This window comes from Podarcis cretensis (genome assembly GCF_951804945.1).
Source record: "Podarcis cretensis genome assembly, chromosome: 4".
NCBI lineage: Eukaryota > Metazoa > Chordata > Lepidosauria > Squamata > Lacertidae > Podarcis > Podarcis cretensis.
Window position 1 is genome coordinate 80,477,623 of NC_137173.1, and position 23,565 is coordinate 80,501,187.

The 23,565-nt window shown below is 43.5% G+C and overlaps 2 protein-coding genes across 4 annotated transcripts in view; one reads left to right on the top strand and one right to left on the bottom strand.

Moving 5' to 3' along the window:
- The window catches only part of GAS6 (growth arrest specific 6), a 49,846-nt gene extending 42,586 nt beyond the window's left edge, over window positions 1–7,260 (top strand). The window contains exons 14-15 of the mRNA XM_079972690.1: window positions 1,546–1,774; window positions 6,652–7,260. Of these exons, the coding sequence (XP_079828816.1) occupies window positions 1,546–1,774; window positions 6,652–6,803 (381 nt within the window). The 3' untranslated portion in view covers window positions 6,804–7,260. The remainder of the gene's footprint in view (window positions 1–1,545; window positions 1,775–6,651) is intronic.
- A 1,474-nt stretch (window positions 7,261–8,734) lies between these two features.
- Window positions 8,735–23,565, bottom strand: part of TMEM255B (transmembrane protein 255B) — a 60,612-nt gene continuing 45,781 nt past the window's right edge. For all 3 annotated transcript variants that reach the window (XM_079972991.1, XM_079972990.1, XM_079972992.1), the window contains 5 exons: window positions 17,523–17,603; window positions 16,625–16,710; window positions 15,115–15,274; window positions 11,320–11,463; window positions 8,735–10,167 (listed from right to left, as the gene is read on the bottom strand). In XM_079972991.1, the coding sequence (XP_079829117.1) occupies window positions 10,003–10,167; window positions 11,320–11,463; window positions 15,115–15,274; window positions 16,625–16,710; window positions 17,523–17,603 (636 nt within the window). In that variant the 3' untranslated portion in view covers window positions 8,735–10,002. The remainder of the gene's footprint in view (window positions 10,168–11,319; window positions 11,464–15,114; window positions 15,275–16,624; window positions 16,711–17,522; window positions 17,604–23,565) is intronic.

Here is a 23,565-nt window from a genome sequence, read left to right on the forward strand (position 1 = left end):
TCCATAATTTAATTCACTGAGTTGCAACCTATGCCTTTTTGTTCCATTTTCTCTTTTGATAAGTTGTGAATGGTTTTATTGAACTCAAGAGAGATACTGAAATTGTACCAGCAGATTTCCAACTATGCCCACAACATAATATATACATAAATTTAATTAATGGCCAGAGATGTATATCCATTAACAATGAAGTTTCACAAAGCAGAATACTAAAGTAGTGGGAACAGAACTTAGGGCTATGATAATTAACTGAATAGAGTGATTAAGGCTGTGCTAGGCGCTGGATTTCATGGAATTCAGTGGAATCTACTTCTAGTAATCATGCCTTGAATAATATAGTCAGTGATTCTATACCCTCTTGCCTGAATTCAATGGGGCTTTTTTCTGAGTAGAGATGTACAGGATTATATTGTAAGGCTATAACCTTCATTGAATGTAGTGGGGCTTACCTCTGAGTAAACAGGCACTGGATTGTGTGTTGATGGGAGGGCATTCCTTGACGCTAGTATTAAATGTTTAATAACAAGAAATAACAAGAAATAACAGCAGGTGGCGCTGTGGGTTAAAGCCTCAGCGCCTAGGACTTGCCGATCGAAAGGTCGGCGGTTCGAATCCCTGCGGCGGGGTGCGCTCCCGCTGCTCGGTCCCAGCGCCTGCCAACCTAGCAGTTCGAAAGCACCTCCGGGTGCAAGTAGATAAATAGGGACCGCTTACCAGCGGGGAAGGTAAACGGCGTTTCCGTGTGCGGCTCTGGCTCTGGCTCTGGCTCTGGCCAGAGCAGCGATGTCACGCTGGCCACGTGACCCGGAAGTGTCTCCGGACAGCGCTGGCCCCTGGCCTCTTAAGTGAGATGGGCGCACAACCCCAGAGTCTGTCAAGACTGGCCAGTACGGGCAGGGGTACCTTTACCTTTACCTTTAACAAGAAATAAATTCTTAGCCAGTAGCGTTTCACAGACCTAGACAGTGATGGTGGAAGAGGTAAAAAAATGAAAGATAACATCCTCCTCCTCAGCTTGCTTTTCTTTGCTCACTTCACCCACCATAATTATGCAGGTCCCTTCTTGTCCATTTCTTATCGCCATAATAGCTAAAGTGGCATGTCCCATGTTCAGATGTAGTACACCACTGGTTAACCACATTCTGTAGAACAAGCTGTGTTTGTTGGTTACTAGCTTAATGTCTTGCTTATGAGTTTTCCAGTAATATCTAGATAGCCACTGCAGTGCTAGAGACTAGATGGTTCTAGGACCTACCCAGCAAAGCAGTTCATGTGGTTAATGTACTGAGGAGAAACATTTGAATTCAAACAGAGTTAGTCGTCGGCTAGTTTCAAAGCAAACCTTCCCATACCTTTTCTGCTGAGTGGGGATAAGTGTATTTGGGAGTGGTTGTCCACTACAATTTTGAACAATCCTTGCATTTGGTAATAGTATCTTAAGTTCCTCAAATATTTCTAAGGTAAGGTAAGTTGGTGCTATCTTTTCCTATAAATATCTATAACTTCCATTTTCTATCTCGTTCCTTATTCTTTCTTGCTATTCAGTTCATTGTCTTGGCAGTGAAGAACACAGTGGTGTGCAGACTGGCAGTAAGCATTTGTGATGAACAGGAACACTTGATTGACATCTCCATTGACAGAGGTCAAATATTGATGACTGTGGATGGCACTGCAGGACAGAGTGAACTAAGCCATTCACAGCTAGAAGAAAATTTGTCTCTCTTGGATAATTACCTGCAATCATCTGTGAAGACCTATGTGGGAGGATTGCCAGGTGAGTATCAAATGTTGCAGTCCAGAATGTAGACTGCCAAACAGTCACTAGAAGTGACCATGTTCTCCTTCTGCTTGGACAGCATTCACATGTCACAGTAAACTGTGGTTAATAGTTTACAATGAATCCACAGGTGACTCTCACTTTGCTTCTTATCTAGTACATACAGGAGCAACATACTATGATCCCTGTCTTGGTGATGTGTCCAAACTAGGGACTGTGGTTTGTTTTGATTTGAAGTTGGCTGCTTGTTAAACCAACCATAGTACGTTGGTTTGTGTTAAGCGGTTCATTGTGCCAGATAACACAACAAGCCACAGGTTAACGCAAACTGAAATCAAAAACTTCTGAAGTTGTCTTCCTGGCTGCAGATGAGAAAAGAGGGGTTTCTGTGAGCCTGAGGTTTGCTGCAACTTGTTCCTGTCACAATAAAGCATAACTTGTTGTGACATCTATAGCCTGCCATTTGAAATTTTGCCTGTTTGGAGAATGAAGCACAACTGAACCTGAGGGGTGTTTTTTATCAGGAAAGGATGGGAAAGGAAAATTGTATGTTCCCAAGCAGAAATCACAAATGTGATCATTATTCTAAAATGCATTCCATTGTAGTAAGTGAGGGTTGCTTAGATAAGGGGTGACATGGAACTATTGAAAGAGAAGGCAACATACACTTTATGTTCATGAAAGGCCAGAGAAATGTTCCTAGAAAGATTATACTACTTAGAGATTGGTATTATATAGATCTCCCTGTAAAGGCCAGCAGATCCTCCCTGTGATTCTAATGAGACAGGAGTGAAAGCTAACAATCCAGTCTGGCTGCTTCCAGGCACTTTGAATGCAAAGGTATAGTCCCTTTCATGTTGATGAATTAAATCTGGGCTATTTACACAAAATAGTGTTGGAATAAGATACTTCCTCAGTGTGGAAACATTATCAGGCATCACCCTTCGTTCTGTTTTCGGAGTGATAAAATCTGGTTGTCTGCTTTTAGAGACACAAGGGTTAAAATGTTTTGGTTTGCAGAGAAATTCTAGTGTACTGGGGGAGTGGAATGGAAATACCACCAGATGTCTGCATCTGCAGGAATGTTTCCTGCCCCACCCCACCAAAAATATTTTATGCTTCAGTTATTTTTCTCCCAAGTAGCCGGTGTCTTTCTGAGGAGTGCAGAGTTCTTCCTGACTTTTTTTTTCTGGACATCAACCAAGCCCTAAGCAATAACTTCAGCAAGAGAAGGCATGGATTGTAAAGGATGCATGCATTTTCAGGCACAGTTCCAAGTGCTGGTCTTTAAAGTCCCACATAGCTTAGGATCAGCAAAGGTTAAAGGATTGATATTCCTGCTCTGATGTTGAGATCTTCTTCAGAATCCCTTCTACAGGCCTTTGGAAGTGAGGGGAGCAGTGATATGAAAGAGGATGTGTTAGTGTTGGTGCCCTGGCTTGTCTTCCCCAGGAAGGCTTGCTTGGTAACTGAAGACCCTTCTCCTTTTTCTCTTTGTGCCCAGACCTTTTAGCTGTTTATTTTGATAGGTTTTTGAGTCATTCTAGGCTCTGGTTTCAAACAGCTTTAATGCTGTTTGTTTTGGTTTTATTTAGCTGGTTTTATTATTCAATATTGAAGAGCAAGAAACGTATAAATTAATAAATGTCTATGTGTCAGGGGCTCAGGAGCAGAAGCACAGGGAAGAGGGGAGATGGAGAGCGAAGGTGAAGAATCTGAGGGCAGCGTAGAAGAAGATGACAGTGGCCCGAGAGATTCCATGAGCCTCTCCAGCGAATCGGAAGATTCACAGAAGGGGGCGCCAGTGGCCAGGGCAAGGGGATTCCCAAGGGGGACACTCCAGGAGCAAGGGGCCAGCAGGGACTCCCAGAGTAGCAGTTGGAAATCAGGACCAGCTTCCCCACCAGAGCATAGTGGGGGGGAAGAGTCCCAGGTATCGAGGGCAGAGGATTCCACACCAGGGAGTGAAGATAAGTCAGGGCTGGCCACGCCTCCGTCGGAGAGCCAGACAACGGAGGGGAGGTCAGATCCGGGCAGTATCCCGGAAGAGGGAAGCAGTGACAGAAGCAGTGTGACGGTCAGGAGGAAGGTCACTGGGTTGGCGCGAGAGGCAAGTTCAAATGTACAGGAGCGCGGGACAGCAGAGAATGAGGATTGGGAACCGGGTCCTAAAGCCCGCCGGAGACAGGGGGAGGAGTCAGCCGACTCAGCGTCGGAAGAGTCCAGAAAGGGGAAAGCCCCGGCGGGCAGGAGGACCCAGAGGAGGAGAGAACAACGGAAAAGGTGGAGCAGGGCTAGGATCTTAAACTGGTGTCAGAGGGGAGGAGATTCAGACGGGACTTCGCCGGTCTAGGGTTTAAGACGTAGGGCTGCGCGCTGCGGCTTTGGAATGGAAGTTGAACTTCAATAAAGACTTTTGTACATAACGACGATCGGGCGTTGGTCCTCTGTGAGCTGGGACCTAGGGGCAGCTCTGACACTATGGAAAGTCTCTCACCTCTCAGTGCATGCAAATCTGGAAAGCTCTAAGCATGCAAAATGGATGGATCTTGCCCAATAGGTTACTTTTTCAGTTTTAACTATTGTCCATTGGTGGTGCTTTAGGGAATATGACAGCAGCATAATTTGAACAGTAGAATATATTTAATAAATACTACTTATCTGTTCAGTTTTTCTACATGGTAGCTCAGCTTAGTACAATGTGCCCACAGGGATCCTTCATCTCATCAGCTCTTCCTTTTTATATTTTGTGTCTTTTTCTGCAGTGGCCCCTTTGTTAGTTGCAAAGTCTTTTCCTAAAGTAGTTTTTTCTTCTTCAAAAAAAAAAAGGGTAGTTAAGAGGCAAAATGCAATCCCACTGATAAATTTTTACCTAATTATACCTTAAAATCCTCCCCAAATTTACTTTTATTAGAATGCTAATGGTATTGCTGCAAAAGGTGTCATGTGGTTTTCTTAAATCAATGCGGTTTTTTTTAGTTTCCTCCACAGAAGCATTTTGTTTAAGCCAATTTTTGTTATATTAGATGTCAATGCATAGTTTGTTTGTTTGTTTTTTACCTGACCTCCAGAGCACATAATACTTACCTTTTTTTGCAAATTTTACGTTTGCCAACTTTTGATCAAAGTCTTGTAGTTGTGTCTTTAACAGAACCCTGCTCTGCAGGAATCTGCAGGCTGTGTTTCTCTTTGCCACAAAAGGTTCACTGTTAATTCCTGCAGATCCAGCTTGTGTTACAGGCAAGGCTACACAGGAACGGCTACAGAGGTTGTTAGGTCAAAAACTGAAACCATGGTGTGTGCGTGCAAATGTGAGTGAGAGAATGATTCTCTGCAGATTAAATTGCAGGTGGATTATAAATTAGACATAGCAGTAATGTTGATATAAGCTGATTTCTTCATGTATTGGCTTATACTAAAATCCTCTCTCTCTCTTCCTGCTTCAGTGTTTACATGGATACTGGTAGGCATCTAATAAAAGATTTTTACCAATTCCAACACAGCTGTGATCAAAGGTGTATGACAGATATATTATCTTAAACATCTCTAGAGCAGCTTGCCTTCCCGCCTTTTACTAAAAAAAATATTATTTGGCTGATTCCCAATAATAGTAAAGAAAATATTTCCATAGCCTATATGCATGTTCTGTGCCTGACAGGGTGGTCATCCCTCTATCAAACAGCGATAGGCACATAGATGTCATTTGCTAAATCTCTATCTGGGTTCCTGTACTCCTCTGCCTGCATCCTCACCACACAATGCTACATGTGCACTTAAAGGTAAAGGGACCCCTGACTGTTAGGTCCAGTCGTGAACGACTCTGGGGTTGCAGCGCTCGTCTCGCTTTACTGGCCGAGGGAGCCAGCGTACAGCTTCCGGGTCATGTGGCCAGCATGACTAAGACACTTCTGGTGAACCAGAGCAGTGCACGGAAACGTGCTATCGAACTGCTAGGTTGGCAGGAGCAGGGACCGAGCAATGAGAGCTCACCCCGTCACGGGGATTCGAACCACTGACCTTCTGATCGGCAAGCCCTAGGTTCTGTGGTTTAGACCACAGCGCCACCCACGTCCCTACATGTGCACTTAGCCACCATCTATTGGAATGAGTGCCCACTTCTTCCACCATGGAGCCCAAGGTGGTGTATATGTAGTTCCCCTGCAGTTTCCCATCCTGGCACTGACCAGCCACAAACCTGCTTAGCTTTAGGAAGGTGGAGACCTCATGCTCCTTTGGACCATACCCCAAGCCCTGGGAACACATCTATACCTTCAGATAACATCAGCCAGCTTGTGCTGAGCTGTAGATAATTCAAAACCGAATGGCAAGCGGGATGAGAACATCTTCCACAGAATGAGATTATCAGATAATTACACTGCATCAGAAGTCGCCTCTGTCCTAAATTATGTAATGGTTAACCCAGATCTTTTGTCTAGGAGTTAAGTTACAAGGGGGAGCTTTTTCCAGACAGAACCCTAAGCTGTTATCAGTGCAGATAGTCCTGAGGGGAAAAGACCTGCAGGCTAAACTTGCCTTGGTGCCAAAACTTATCTTACAATTGAACAGAAGACCTTGGAAAGGTATACAAGAACAAAATTTGAGAAAGAGAAGAAGCAGTGAAACACTACATCCTGGAACAATTTCTAATTCTTTGTATGCAGAAACAAGTTCCTTCTGCGAAAGCTTCCCTGAATTTTGCAGTTTAGCTGTTCCCATAGCCTGTGTTAGTCATAGTCCCACGTACAGCTTAGAATGTTAAATGGAAAAAAAATGTTTTGTTTTAGAATTAACAAGAATAAGGAACTTGGTGGTAACCTTTATTGAATATGTTTTCCTTCTCTTTTTTTAAAAAAACAACAAAACAAAACATACAGATGTTCCTGTCACTTCAACTCCAGTCACCGCTTTCTACCGTGGCTGCATGACAGTGAAAGTTAACAAGCAAGCTGTGGATCTAGATGAAGCTGTCTACAAGTCCAATGACATCACATCTCATTCTTGTCCTCCAATAGAGACTGGTCAATAGATGCCACTGCAACACACACAAACGTTTTATATTCAGAAAAGTCCCATTTCAATGCTTTCCTTTATATATATAAATATATAAATATAAATATAAATAAGATATAAATTATTCAGACTTCCAGCACTGCGTGTATAGTTCTCTTGAACACTGAAGTTATGTAGGAGCTACTGAAACTCGTGTGTCAGATTAATTATTGAAATATTTCTTCGCTTGGGAGGGTTTCAAAGATGTAATATATTTGTAAATAGTTGAGAAAACTGATATTAATAACCCAAAGCTGCAAATTATTGCCGAAGGTGAGTTGTTAAGAGGCAGGTCATACCTGCCATGTGGCAACTGGTAATATATTCTGAGTGGACTGGAAGATTAAAAAATAGTTCTGTATTTTTTTATTACCAAATGCTGCTTACTGACTTAATGAAATATGAAAGAATAAAATATAAGAACTTTTTTTGGACTTTGCTGAAGCAATGATGGTCTGTGTTCTAGTTGGAATTTTACTTTATTCATGTTGATTTGGAGCAATATTAGGGTTTTATATCAAAGCTTGGTTACTTTGTTGGCTGATGATATTCGGCAACTAGGTTGTGTCTTTTTCTAATGAATCTAGGCAGAAAAACTTGTCTGAGGCTTTTTTAAAAAGCAAAGAGTGATAGCAGTTATTGGGGGAAGATGGACTTTTAAGAACACATGAGCAATGGAGCTGTTGGCATTTAAACCAGAAGCAAGTGCTATCAATCATGGCAGAATAGATCACTACAAACTGGAACTGCCTCTATATGTTGCAGGAGTGGTTGTTGTTGTTTTGTTGTTGTTTGTGTGGGGTGGGAATACTTTGCTCTCTTGCATTAAGTCCTTTGGGTGGTGCTAGTCTGTTATGAAATAGTTTGCTTCACTTTATGTATTCTCTAGCACATCCATACGCACAATGTTCGGTATGTTATACTCTCCCCAGTGGAAATGACAAGGCTTTTCCTCCCACTTAGGAGTATTGGAGACAGATGGTTTGCATTTTCAGCATGGGTGCAGAAATAGCAGTGGAATAGAGCACTTTATCCCTCCCCCACCCTCTCACTACATGCAAAACTTCTACATATGGAGCATGGAGAGTAAAGACTTCTACTTATCCCCACTGCCTGCCCTCTCTCCTCTAGCTGTTATGGTCTATCACACAAACTCTCTTATGTAGTGAGGTAAGTATGGAACAGGGGTACAGGGTCCCTATGCACCATGACACTGGGGGTGGCTGCTGTGCCCTAGGCAGCAAAATATCTTGGGCTGGCCCTGGCCCTTATTCCCCTTTTAATGCGTACCCCACTTGCTTCCAATTTGCTCATAGTTAGGGGATAGGTAAGAAATTCAGTTTAGTTTGTGTTTTAATGTGAGCATATCTAATTAATACTTCCCAAAATTAGCAATTCTTTGAATTTTATGTCACAGCTCCCCAACCAAAAAAAAAGTGTGCATTTCCTTTCTTTACATTGAATTCTGAATTTTTCATTAAAAAATCCCATTTATTATATTTGCCTGTTCTATTCCATCAACCATATGGAACCTGTGGCCGTCCAGATATATGTTGCCTGTGGTTGATGGGAGTTGGAGTCCCATGTCATCTCAAGGGCCACAGGTTCCACATCCCTGGTATAAACAGTCTCCATGTGCTACTTGCTTTCTAGTCCTCTTTCCTCCTCTCTGTTCCCAAGTTTTCTTCATCATTATCCTCCACCCACCCCGCTGTCTCATTCTACATAATGTGAAAAACTCTAAGCTAGAAATGGGTAGCCTGTGGACTCCATCCTGAAACCAAAGCCACTCCCTGTCTCATTCCAAACCTCTGCCAAAGGTTGCTTCCCTGTAAATAGCAACAGAAGCTTTTACTACAGCCCCCCTTTTGTTATGTGCCAACATTAAATACTGCATCGCTTGTTGAATCTGTAGCATATGGAAAAGATAACTTTATTTTTAGTAGTAGTAACTACTGCACAGTACAACTGTTGAGACAAGAGAATAAATCCAAATATTTTAAAATACTTTGCTCCTTCAGTATATTTTAACCCTTTGGAAAAACAGTTCATATTAAATTATGATATTTAATCTCATCTATAACATGCATAGACTAAAAGTACAAATATATTACACACAATATATTTTATTGTAAAATAACCGTCACAATCTTTTGGAAGACCTATCCACCCAAAAGAAAATATAAATGCTATGAAAGAAAGATAAAAGTATCTTTCCCTTTTAGATTCTAAACTGGAGGTAAAACCAACTATTATGAATAAGGAAATAAAACTAAGAAGCCAGAGTTTTGCAGCTTTGTGAAGTGATTTACATACAAAGTGGCTTTGCCACTGTGCAGTGAACTGCTGCTGCACATGCAGCTCAGATGTGTATCTGCATAGCTATTCTCTCTGGGTAGAGATGGACATCCCCTTGCAATATAAAGGCTGTTTATTTGCATCTAGTATCTTGGGCCACCAAGCACACAACACCTGCATTCAGACATAACCATAAACTGTTACAGGAACAAATCTAAGTAAGCTTCTAGTTCATGTGTCCCCATATAATCAGTATGACTGTTAGAAGGATATCAAAAACTTGCTTCTGTGTTTGACAAATCATAGTAGTGTTACGTGCAATTGCAAACAAACCGTGGTTAGTTTTAACTGTGGCTTTTGGGGGGCTTTTTTCAGTAAGCCATGATTAAGATTAACCATACTTTAGGGTTCAGACAACACTAAATCATGTTAACTGGAAATGGAAACAAAAGCATACACTTCTCATTGCAGCTGCATTAGAAGAGGATGAGGAGTGTCACGAACCCAAGGCTCACCTAATTCATTTCCATTACGATAAACCAGATTTATCATTAATATCCAAATGCAGGCTGTGTGTGGCTACCTAGCTCTTAGCTCTGTTTTAAAAATAATAGTTGCTTTGTAGGTGCAGGGGGGTGCATGTTAGTTTAAAAGGTAGGTTGAAAAGGACTGCAGGCAATATTTGACTGATCGATCAACTGTCTGTGATGCCTGCCTGTTTTGCAATCATTATCTTCTTAACATGTTATTTGGATTTAAAGCTGATAAATAACCTGCCACACAATATGACACTCCTGAAAGACCACTAGCTAGTTAGCACACATTTCTGCCAAGGCTTTTGTTTTTAAACCTGCTACCTGTTGATATTGGTGTCTTGGCTATGGTACGTACGGTGGAGGCTTTTCACCTGACAGGAAATATGGTGTATATAATGGAGGAGCATTGGGAGGCAAGCCATAGTTAGAGCTGGACTGAGATGGTGGCTGAGTGTCGTCGGATAAAGAAATATCGGTAGATGATGCTGTTGGGAAATTGTTGGTAGGCTGTAGCAAAACAAAAGGTTTTCAGTGATTAGCTGCTAACCGGACTTCAAAAGAGCATTAGGCATATACACAAACATATGTAAAAAAACAACAACCTAAAAACTCGTCACTTATGCATAATTGTGGTAATATACCGTATTTTTCCATGTAGAAGACTAGGTTTTTTTACTTTAAAATTATGTGGAAAACTGCGGGTCATCTTATACACGGTGCAATCTCCCCCCTATTTTCTTAAATTGGAGTCCCTAAAAATAGGGGGCATCTTATACATGGGGACGTCTTATACACAGAAAAATACGGAATACACCAGGGCTAGGCAACCTAAGGCCCGTGGGCCGGATGCAGCCCAATCGCCTTCTCAACCCGCCCCATGGACAGTCTGGGAATCAGTGTGTTTTTACATGAGCAGAATGTGTGCTTTTATTTAAATTGCATCTCTGGGTTATTTGTGGGGCATAGGAATTCGTTCATTCCCCCCCCCCCCAAAAAAAAAAAAATATAGTCTGGACCACCACATGGTCTAAGGGACAGTGGACCGGCTCACAGCTGAAAAAGGTTGCTGACCTCTGGTATACACAGAGAGACTCACAATGGGATAGCCCAATTAGTAGATTACTGCATTGCAGGGGGATGAACTCTATGACCTCTGTGGTCCCTTTCAACACTATGATTCTATGGCCTAATTCACCACTGAATACGAGGGGAAATTGTGGCTCTCCAACATTGAGCTCCAGTTCCCATCACTCTCAACCTGCATGGTTGAGTGGTCAGGGTTGATGGGAGTTGTGCTCAGCAATTTCTAGAGGGCCACAGGTTCCCTATCACTGCTGTGTACACCCAGCCACACACAAATTGTCGGCTCGTATGTCATTCCTGCAGCTCTGGCTTGTCTTTCCAATTTTGATTCTGTGTTCTCAGCAGAGCACCTGCGACACTGGCCATATAACATATTAAATTGTAGTAGAAACAAACAATATAACACTTGATTTGTGAAGAATTATTTTAAAAGTGCTGAAAACTACTTTCAGTGCTAGTCTGATACATATCACCCCCACCCCCCACACAAACATCCGCCACGAGCACAGTCTAGCAGCGCCATAACGGTGCATTTGATTTACAGATAAAGGAAATGGAACTCTTCCTCTACTATACCTGAAGGGGTAAGTGGTAGGAAGCATAATGAGGAACAGTTGCTGCAGAAGGGCAAAACCCAGCATACGTCAGAATCTGCTGAGCTGGATTGTAAAGAATCTGTGGTGGAGGGCCAGAGCTGAAGGCAATTTGTGAGAGGGGCACCTGTGGAAGACAGCTAGATCAGTTCATTTTGCTTATGCCCCATGTTTAAGTTTTATATTCATCAACTACTTCTTCCATATCCATTGAATGACACCTTCATAAACAGCATGATATAAGTTGAGGCAAAATGCTATCCCACACCTGCAGATTGGGGAACAGAAGACTTTTTTACAAGATAAAACTCCCATCTCTTCCTTTTACCTTGTTGTTGTCGTTTAATCGGGTCCAACACTTCGTGACCCCACGGACCAGAGCACACCAGGCACTCCTGTCCTCCACCACCTCCCACACCTTTTACCTTAGAAAAATGTCAAAACACTTTGGTGCCAAACCTGCTTTTATTTGTTCCTTGGAAAACACTTTTAAGGAAGGGAGTTGAGTCAGGCACACCCCCTGCTTGACGCACTAGAATGCATTGTGTCTCCTGTCCAACTTTCAACGTAGACCAGAATGTGTGTATTAGGAATACAGTGGTGCCCCGCAAGACGAAAGGGTTTTCCGTTTTGGAGGCGCTTCGCAAAACGAATTTCCCTATGGGCTTGCTTCGCAAGACGAAATGTCTTGCGAGTTCCTGCGGGTTTTTTCCCCTCCCCCCCCCTTTTCCTAAGCCACTAAGCCGCTTATCAGCTGATCCGCTAAAAGTCGCTAAACCGCTAATAGCGCTAATCCGCTAAGCTGTCAATGGGCTTGCTTCGCAAGACGAAAAAACTGCTATACGAAGAGCCTCACGGAACGGATTAATTTCCTCTTGCGAGGCACCACTGTAGCTTTCCACTTTTACACATTTCAAGGAGCACGCAGCTGCCAGTGTAAGGAAAATGCCTTTCCCTGAAGGACTACAAATAGTTATAAAAATGTCGCTGTGGAAGTCCAAATGCACCTGTGGAACAAATGCACCAAGCTCCTCTTTTTAAAAGGTAGGTATGTTGGTTGGGGGAAATTATTTCACTGAGTATTCTCTCTATTTTGTCTGACTGCTGTGACTACCCAACAAAAGCAACCCGGTAGCAGAATACAGTGCAAATGGTGTAACACCAAATTCAACATTTTTTCAGAGACCACACACTAGTCAAGAGTGCTTGAGATGGGAAGGAAGCATAGTGGGGCTTCCTGTAAAATAGTTCTTCTTTTCAAATGTGCATTGAGTGTTATGATTCCTCCACAGTAAGACCCCAGGCCAGCGTAAAGGCCACCCCTTCTTCAACCTCTCAATGTCAAATTTTCAAAGAAGATGCAGCAATTTTTTACTCATGTGCACAGTTTTTAACTATCATGCCAAGCTACCTCCTCATAAATTCAAGAGCTATTTTTAAGAGCTTTAGGGGGCAATGACATTTAGAAGAACAATTCCATTTCCCCTCACTTATTCTTACTTCCCTGCATTCTTGTTGGATGCGTCAAATCTATTAGCAGTTTACTTCACACAAACAAACGTGGAAATCCAGAAGCAAAGTAGATACCAGGAATTTAGCCTGGAGGGCACCAAGAAACCATTTGTCTGTACTTTTCACTCGCTTGTGTAATACAACTGACACCATTTATTTCCTTGACATTTGCTTTGGGACTTGAATGCTAACCTCAACGAAATCTCTAACAATACTTTGGCATGCGAAATTCAAATTAAAAAATGGTTACGATTCTCTTTGTGGCCTGAAGAGCAGGAAGGCACCATGACAAAATATGCATTGTGGGAAACTGCAATTGCTCCCTATTAACAACTTAAGTAGGATTTGGAAATAGCACTGTTTGGACCTTGTGCCAGTTGTCTCCAGCTGGACTGTATTCATAAAAACCAAATCCAGGAATAAGGATTTGAAACTCTAAAAAGATTTACTGGTTCAAATTGCCTTCCTTTTGCCTGACATTAAACTACAAGATGGCAAATGCTAGCTCAACGTGAAACTTTACACTACGTGATATTTGGTGCATACACAGGTCCTCCAAATTCAGTGTTACTTTCAAAGGTGCTGGCATATTCAGGCATTATCCTTGGCTAACAGATGCATGGAAATCCAACATGAGCACAGCAAGCAAAGAACTAAGGAAGTTCTATTTATCCTGCATGTGGTTTCCATACTAAAGATTACTGTTCCAACCAATATTTTCAGGCATCTAGGTCACAAAAGAACAGGTATGCCTTAAACGAATAATTTATAAAGCGTCTGCCTGTCTTTTGAGGAATCAAGAGCATCTCGGAGAGTAATGTATCAATCCGCTGCATGAAATGCAGATACGCAGCTTGGGGGAGACTAAACCAAGACAACTTTTGTCATTAAAATAAGTACAAAAAAATGGCAAAGTGCAAAAAATCCTGCACAAAATTAGGTTGCTTAAATCCATGGGATTTCAAGGCCTCAGTGCACAGAGCAGCTCTGGGCGTTCAGTATCAGTGGGCTGCTGAACATGTATGTACCCAAATCCCAACTTGAACCCATCATCTGTGGTGTAAATGCCGGCATAGACAGATTTTGGGCAATGAAATCAGCCATTTGAGGGGGGAGGGGTGGGAGGACTGGGTCTGGCAGTCCAAAAATAATTATGGCCAAAAAACAAACAAACCCCTTACTGCTGCAGCACTCATGAAACCATAACGATAAAAGCAATCTTTACGAAGCTGGTGTCCTGCAGACATTTCTTGCTACAACTCTTGGCTTAGGGGGGTTGTAGTCCTAAACATCTGGGGGGCATCAGGTTGAAGAAGGCTGCTTTAAGACTTAGGAACTGTATGTGCAGTTCCTCATGCAGCTAGAAATCTGCTTGTGCAGGGCACCTTTGATGTGTCAAGGTGACGATATGCTAGCCTTCAGGTGGGAGCAGAGCTGTACGAAATATCACGACCCCTGATGCTACATGTGTCAAGAAGTCCCTGCCTCACCCCATGGTGTCTGCATGTACAGTGCAAACATCTATAGGGGTGGGGACTTCACACATACAGCTGCACAGGCAAAGACTTCCAGACACCCTGGAATCTCTGGGTAAACCTAGCACTCTACATCTAGCACATCCAAACATTATTTTTATTACTTGCCCTTTCACAAAGTTCTAGGCTAGGCTGCAACAACATCAAAATACAAGATGTCAGGGACTGTCTGGACACTGAGGGGGGGGTGGCTGAATTGTGATGAGTGGGCACTGGGAGAAGGGATCTGTGATCTGGAAGAGACATTTACAGCCAGGAGACAAGAGGCAGAAGCAGGAGAAGCTGTAGGATTGGAGAGTGGAGAACATGTGCAAGAGAAAGGAGAGAGAGGTCAGGCTGGTGTAAAGTCAAGGGCTTCCACATCTTCTCCTGCTGTCCCCACGTCTCCTGCTCTACTGCCTCCCACAGGACCAGGGGAGGATTGAACAGGGAGGAGCAGAAACAGGTTACACGCAGGCATAGTCTTTCTCCTGCTCATCCACAGCTCGGGTCTCTCTGCTACTCCTAGGTGTGCACCCAATGAGGCAGTTACAGCAACAGCCGAGGCACATTGGTCTGGGCGACATGCCTTTTCCTAACTTGTAAATGTATTTTTGACAATAAAAGAGTTAGTCCCCTCCCTCCAGACATTCCTTGTGCAATAGCCCCAACCACATGTTCTGCATGGAAGGCCGAGGCCTACTGCGTAGACTCCCATTGGTATAAAACGCCTCTAGCATTTTGAGACTTACCACATCTTTAAATGCCCCAAGTATGGCTGCTGTGACTATGCCAAGAAACAACCCGATGATGTTCAAGACAGTGGAGGACCAGAGCAACCGGTACAAGTGGACCACATCCTGACAGCTGTTCACGCCAAGGAACTCATAATAGCTGGTAGAGTGTTCTGAGCTGGTGAGAAGGGGGAGGGAAGAACATCACATCAGCAGCAATTTACAAAAAGAAAACCCAGAGCACATCTGTGTGGACTTTTGCACACAGGTGTCCCAGAATGCACCTACTTTTTCCTCCGTCCTCTCATTCAAACAGTGAAAAACTGATGGCATTTCTGATAAACAAAATATAGCAGTTTGCCAGACATTGTGATGGAAGGAATTTTCCAATGTGTACTACTTCTGGAGGGTGGCTAGAAAATTTTTTAATGGCTGTGTTTAGGTATAGGGTAGACTAGAAATTGAGGGGGGGGGAATGAAAAAAAATGTCTGAAATCCATCCTAATGTTTGCATCTGAGCAGCAAGTGGCCCAAAAAAGCAAAGAGAGTAACGTAAGTAAATTCTGGATAGAAAGCATACAAAGCAATTAATGCCACTGTTTGTGCAGGCAGAATGAATCTTTTAATAATAATAATAATAAATTTATACCCCACCCATCTGGATGAGTTTCCCCAGCTACTCTGGGCGGCTCCCAATCGAGTGTTAAAAACAATACAGCATTAAATATTAAAAATTTCCCTAAAGAGGGCTGCCTTCAGATGTCTTTTAAAAATAGGATAGCTGCTTATTTCCTTGACATCTGATAGGAGGGTGTTCCGCAGGGTGGGTGCCACTACCGAGAAGGCCCTCTGTCTATTAGTGACAAAATCTACAAGCTAATTTCCAACTGGGCTCCCCTTCTGCCCACTCCACTTTGGCCTCTCGCAATAACATGGCATTTTCTTCCACAAGTGCTAACATGCATATTAGCAAGGGAGGGTGTTTTGGGTCAAGGAAATAAAACAACTATCTTGACTTTTAGAAGAAATCTAAAGTCAGCCCTGCATAGGGAAGTTTTAAATGTTTGAAGTCTTACTGTGTTTTAATTTGTTGGAAGTCACCCAGAGTGGTTGGAGTAACCCAGTCGGATGAGTGGAATAATAATGATCACAGGGGAGAAACCTAGTCATTTGCCCATTCCCCACTGAACTTGTGTTTAATAGCAGATCATCAGAACAGGAGTAAAAGAGGCCTGGCTGATGTATTCTACTGCGTCGTTCATTCTGAGTGGGTTTGTATTAGAGAGCCAGGTAATGCTACTGAGAAGCATGGTTTCTCCCCAGATTTTATGACTAACATTATAAACACATGCCTGGCTGAAAAAGCAAATGAATAGGCTCCTCCTATAATAGTGACTTTTGCAGGAAGATACGTGTCTGCTTTATAAGACTACAGATTGCAGCATCCATTGGGTTACAAAAGATTGAGGCTGAAGAAGAGGCTCAGACTGACAGAAGTCCTCCAAACCTGCTGTCCACAGGTACTTACTTTTCACAATTGTACAAATCGCAGCAGTAGCATGTGTTACTCTTCACTTTCAGCTGACACTTGCTGTTTAAGGTGTAACATGTCACCTGAAGAAAGAGGAGGTAGCAAATCTTCATTTGGGAGACTTGAAGTTCTGTCCCCTAAGTTTACACCACGCACTGTGGTCAGAAATTAGAAGTGTGCTTCGCCCTGATCTATCAAGGAGCTGTTTTGGAAACAAATCCCCATGTGCAAGATGGCTGCTCAAAACCCCTTCAACTTCGTTAGGTAGCCTTGTTCTGTTTTATTTTACAGAATTCATCTTTCCTTGGGGCTGATTTTGTTTCTGTTCCTTGTCCTGCTTGCAAAACAATAGATGGGCCTTTTGTTCAGAACTTGCCAATATATATACGCTCAGCATAAAACATACAGTAACACAGACCAAAAACAATATGTATTCAGTGTAAGGTTTTAGTCAAAAGTCCATTTGCCCACAACTGCTCCTGTACTTGGCTGCAGAACCGCAACCCGAAATAAATCTGAATACAAGATGCAGACATTGTTGGACCGTGTCAGACTATTACACTGTGGAGTTGTAGTTTGGGGCCAGTATAAACCTATTAACTTGAACTTGGGTATATATGACAATATGCCACTCAGTAAAAAAGAGAAAGAAGAAAAAAAAGAGTTATGTCTAAGGAATGCATTCCAAGGGACCATTAAGCAACAAGAATGGAATGAGAATAGCTTTGATTCCAAAGAAAATATTCTTGTTACAAATATGATAGTGTGTTTTAAGTCTGGAAAATAAATCCATAGTGGCTGAGTGCTTTGACTGCAAAACACTTATACTCCTAGTCATCTTGGAAGTGGCTTTCCCCATTCATAAAGCTACAAAAACTACACTATAATAGCTTACCTCGGTCTGGTAAACATCATATAAGAATCCAACTCCACTTGAATAATACTGGCACCGTTTATTATATAAAGGCCTGGGTTCCTGCAAAAAAAGAGAAAAAAGATAAGGCTTTGAGATACATTATTGCAATTATCTCCCAGACAAACTGCATCAATTTTGTAAAGTTGTTAAGTCCATTTAGGTAATTAGATAGCCAAGGAACACTTTGCCACATGTTTCCTTTCTAACACACAATTGTTGGCTTGGAAGCAAGACATAAGTGGTTATGTTCAGCAAGGAGGGTAATGTGTGTTGGGAAAATATAATTATCCTTACTGATGCATATGCAAGGCTTGATTCTACCCTGGTGGCAATTCATACACTGCAATTTCGAAGGTTTAAGTTATAGAAATAAACATTTAGATAGGATCTCCTAAAACAATTCCTAATATCAAGAGCAGTTGGGCAGTAACGAAAACTAGTTCCCGTTAGGATTATCCTACTCTCATGTAGGACCCTGGTAGAGATACATGCCCGACTGGCATGTTCTCTCCCTCCTGGTCGTTTGGGAGCTTCAAAAGCTTTCTTCAGGCCAAACATCACAGCGACTGATACCAAGAGGCATCAGCACGCTTACAATCCTGCAAAGTATTTGCAGTTTGCATAACAGAACTCAGTAGTACAGCATTTTGGCTAATCTACTTTATTTACATATAATACACTCTGGGCGTTCTGCTTTAGCTCCTTCCTCTTTCTCATCAGACAGCAAAGAGAGAAAGAAACAAAGGACAATAGCCCCATATCACGGAACACAGTAACATCAAAACATCCTGTCTCCATCACTTCCCACACTGTGGAATGAAAACATACACCGTCAGATGATCTTCGTAGACAGCTGGATCGAGGCGGGTTGGAGCTGCTGATTCTTCTAGATCTGTCAGCAGCTTTCGACATGGTCGATCACGAATTTCTGGACCACCGCCTTGCCGACGTGGGGATCCAGGGCACAGTCCTTCAATGGCTGCGCTCGTTTCTCTCTGGTCGGGGACAGAGGGTGGCGCTTGGGGGGGAATTGTCATCGCGCCACTCCTTGGTGTGTGGAGTACCTCAGGGTGCGATACTCTCCCCGATGCTTTTCAACATCTTTATGCGACCCCTCGCCCAGCTTGTCCGGAGTTTTGGGCTGGGTTGCCATCAGTATGCCGATGACACCCAACTCTATCTGTTGATGGATGGCCATCCTGACTCGGCCCCAGACACACTGACCAGATGTTTGGAAGCTGTGGCTGGATGGTTACGTGGGAGCCGGTTGAAGCTAAATCCTTCGAAGACAGAGGTCCTGTCGCTGGGACGGGACGATATGGGATTGGGGGGGCAACTCCCATCTCTTGCGGGGGCGCAATTAGTGCCAGCACCGTCCGTTAAGAGTTTGGGTGTAATCTTCGACACCTCCCTCTCCCTGGAGGCGCAGATTGCAGCTATAACAAAGGCAGCATTTTTCCATCTCCGCCAAGCTAAGCAGTTGGCTCCTTACCTCTCTCGCCCTGACCTAGCCACTGTGATCCACACAACGGTCACCTCCAAGCTGGATTATTGTAACTCGCTCTACGTGGGGCTGCCCTTGAGACTGACCCAGAAACTCCAGCAGGTGCCGAATGCTGCAGCGAGACTCCTTACAGGGTCTTCGCTGTGAGATCACATTCACCCGGTGCTATACCAGCTGCACTGGCTCCCGGTGTAGTACAGGATCAGGTTTAAGGTGCTGGTTTTAACCTTTAAAGCCCTATATGGCCTAGGACCCTCGTACCTACGGGACCGCCTCTCCTGGTATGCCCCACAGAGAAACTTACGGTCTTCAAATAAAAACATTGAAGGTCCCAGGACACAGAGAAGTTAGGCTGGCCTCAACTAGAGCCAGGGCTTTTTCGGCTGCGGCTCCGACCTAGTGGAACACTCTGTCACAAGAGACTAGGGCCCTGCGGGACTTGACATCTTTCCGCAGGGCCTGCAAGACAGAGCTGTTCCGCCAGGCCTTTGGCCAGGGCACAGCCTGACTCCCTCCCTTGGCAATCTTCACGGAGCTCTGGCCCAATGGTGGCCAGTGGCTTGAATTTAATTAATTTTATAATGAATAATTTTAGAGTGTTGTTTGTGCTGTACTTTTGTACTGTTTTATTGTTGTTAGCCGCCCTGAGCCTGGCTTCGGCTGGGGAGGGCGGGATATAAATAAAATTTATTATTATTATTATTATTATTATTATTATTATTATGTGATAGACAACAATCTCATGACTGCAAACATGGAGCAAGAATTCTAACGGTTCCTACTTGTCATCCTCCAAACCATAGTCAGGAATATTGGGAATAAACTCTGTGCTTGGGCATTCCCTCCTCTTTTCTCCAGTTACATGCTTAACGAATTCTTTGTTTGATCAAAGTTCTTGTGCATTCAGGAGCAATGCAGGATCCAAGCACAGACTCAAGACTGCAAGGCTGAGGTTGTGCAGACACCCTGCATGGCAACGTGCATTCAGTGATGGAGGCAGGCACCTTTTGAGTGTGCTGTGCACACGCCATCCCCATGTCATCTTTGACCCACACTAACTTTCAGTCTAAAAGAGCAGTTATAATCCATTTTGTGCCAGGAATGTATGTTTGCCTTGTCTATGAATGAAATAGGCAAACAGGAAGCAGTACAGTAACTTAGCTGCTTCTTTATACTGATGCATATCATTTGTGATTCGAGGACCCGATCCCCGCTTGGGGGAATGAAGACACGTGGACACAGTATATTAGGTTGATGGGCAAGAAAAGGCCACAACTTTATTGATTACAGCATGTGAGAAGGTATTGGCTTAGGCATTGGACCACAGCAAATTTGACTCCACCCACTCGGAGAGGGGTGAGTCTGATGAGGGGTTAACCACCAGTAGGGGGAGCCTGTTGCTGCAAATACAACTATAAGCTCTCCCCTGATGTCACTGGGGGTCGTGCCATGGCCCCCCGCCACGCAGGGTATCGGACAGGATCCACGGGCACCGGATTCCTCTAACGGAATACTCATAAGTGAAGGGGTAGGCGATGGCCACACCTTGCCCTTCCATACACCAACAACACATTCCAATGCCTAACTGCCAAATACCAAGAAAGTTGTGACGATTGCTACGAGGTAGGCGGAAAAAACCAAGAGGCCGGTGCCAATTTGCCAATTGGAAAAAAAATATGGGTCCATGGGAAGGTCGAGCAAGAAGCCCTAAAGGGAGTGGTGGGTGGGTGACTTGTGGAAAATCTGAAGCAAAATGGCGGGGAGAGCTGGCGCGGCTGCATTTGAGCGGCTAAACCACGCCCCCTGCGGTGGCACCCAATTGGGTGCCCAACTGGGAGGCGTGGCGCGCCAGCGATGATGAGAGGGCAGGGGGCAGAATGCCCCCTGCGTGATGCGGGAATCGTCTCCCGCTCACAATTCCTCCCCTCCAGAAGGAGGAGAGGCTTTATATATCAAGATACAACATACTAGTTTCCAGCACCTTTCAAAAGACTGTTTTTTTTAAAAAAAGATCTGTGGAAACACTAATTGAGGAGAGAGGAATAGAAAACACAATTGCACACTAGTTTAAAACATACCCACTTGTGGGTACAGACAACGCAGAGAGTAGCTGCTGCTTTAGATGAAGGTGTGTACAACCGCAAACATCTATGTACAAAATAACACTGGGGGGGGGAATGACCCCTGTGCATTTCAGAGTCTGTGTGTGAACCCAGCATGAGTCTTCAGGAAAAGTAGGATATCTCAAACCAGTTTTTCAATTACAGTCAAATCAACTTTGTTCCCCACCAAGCACTCTATCTTGTCTTGTTACACACACAAACCATGCAGAATTTGGTCACTGTGCCACAAACCATGCTTAAAGTTGTTGCTTTTGGTGGTTAGCTTAAATTCCAGCTTAACTCTGTGAATCAAACTTGCAGAGATTCCAAACTAGATTACTTTTTTAAAAAATCATTGTGGGAAGCTTTGCTTGGCCATCAATGATCTCAAAATACATTGCACAAATGATTATGGACTAGACTAGACTAATTGGAGCTTTCTAACAAACCCCTTCCCCCAGATAAGGAATCAAAATGCGGCGAAACCTGATTTTACTTTAAGTAGCTCATAAATCACATGGAATCACACCCCTTACCCTGAGTAATACATACAGTGCATATCTATAGGTATTATAATTGCTTAACAGCAGCAAGGTGAAATGGACCAAATCTAATGGAAAAGTGAAGTGGACCAAATCTAAAAGCTAGGAAAATACTGCTATTGAATTGTCTATAAAGAACTCACTGGACAGCTTTATTTGCTAACTGCTGTCCAACACATGCTACATCCACAAATCATTTATTTCAGCGTGTGCGTAAGTAGAATATCTCTTATACTGTATCATCAAAACTCACATAGACACCCACAGTAATGACCACAAGCCTTCCACAACCTGCAGAATAGTGCAAGAGAATCTCGCTTCATGTCATTGCCCTGCAAAGATAAATGTCCAAGACCTCTGTGCTGGGAGAGTTTTCAAGAGCCCCCAGTATTCATTTGTGTATAGACTTAGGTCAAAATCCTGATTGCTGAGTTATATACAAGGGTCTCTGATCCTCTGACATAGATCCATAATAACAACTGGGATTCACCACTAGAACATGTAGTGATGGTTGGCCGTCTGAACAGCTCTAAAAGGGGATTTGACAAATTCATGACCGATATGGCTTTCAGAGACTACTAGTCATGTTCAGCAACCCCTGAATGATAGACTCCTACTGCACTTACATTCTTCTTGTCAGCTTCCCATGGGCATCTAGTTGGCAACTGTGAGAACAGAATGCTGAACTACATTTTTAAAATAAAAGTTTCCAATATTAGGAAGAGCATGTGCACCCTCTAGAGGAAGGTAGATATATCTATACAACTCACAGAAAGTGTGAAATCAGAAAGCACAAGCTACAGATCTTTTAAAGCTTAAACTAGCTTTCCAAAGCAAGGACACACATTGCATGATCCGTCAGACTTTCATCTGATTGCACATGGAATCTAACAAAAGGCTCCCTACCCCTAGCTTAAATTTCATTCACTGCCCATGTTTGAGACTGAGTGAGCTAGAAATCCAAAACCAACTGACAATTCAACTGCCCTGAGAATATGATTGAAAGCCATCCATCTGCCTCAAGAAACAACGGAGTGTGCCTCTGTGGGTGATGCCAAACTGCTGTGTTAGCAGCACCAAAGTGACCTCTTTGGGGCACAAGCCTGGGAGGTGTGTATGGAGGACCTGGGATGCCCAGACAACAAGACCATCGGCTTCACTCATGTGGTCCAAAGGAAAGCAGAGCAATACGTTTGGCACCAGCTGAGCTGCAGGACTTGCCAGAAGGAGGCGTACAAGACGCCATCCAACCACCTTAGGGACTCCACCCTGGATTTGTACAGTATAGGGTTTACTCCTTAGCCTTTTCTTCTCCTGAAGATATCCCACAAGGCAGCAGAAGTTTAGGATCAAAGCTTCCTTTTCCTGGACAGGCTACCTTCCCAGGTTGATGAGTCCCATCTGCCCCTCACTTCCCTCTACAGCACACGCAGAAACTGGCTCCTTGACCGTTGGACCCACTATGCTCAATCTGCTGGAGCCTGCCTTTGCATGCTGGGTGAAGTCCCTAACTCACCAAGAGTCTGAGACCCATCAGCTACCCTCACCCAGTTTTGCCAGACAGTCGAAGCCATTTCTCGGGGTGTGGCTGTTGTTGCATGCTGACAGCTTTTAGGAGCCACAGGTGAGAGCTGGGTGGGGACCAAAGGTGGACAAACAACCCCAGAAGGAGCACAATGTGTCCCCCATCACAGCTACTACTGCTCCTCTAATACCCCAAGGCCACTAATGTATATTTTTAAAAATAGAACAAAATAATTTGATATTTTAAAAGCAAGACAAAGCAACTGGTACTTCTTACAAGTACCGTGTTTTTCGCTCTATAAGACGCACCAGACCACAAGACGCACCTAGTTTTGGAGTAGGAAAACAAG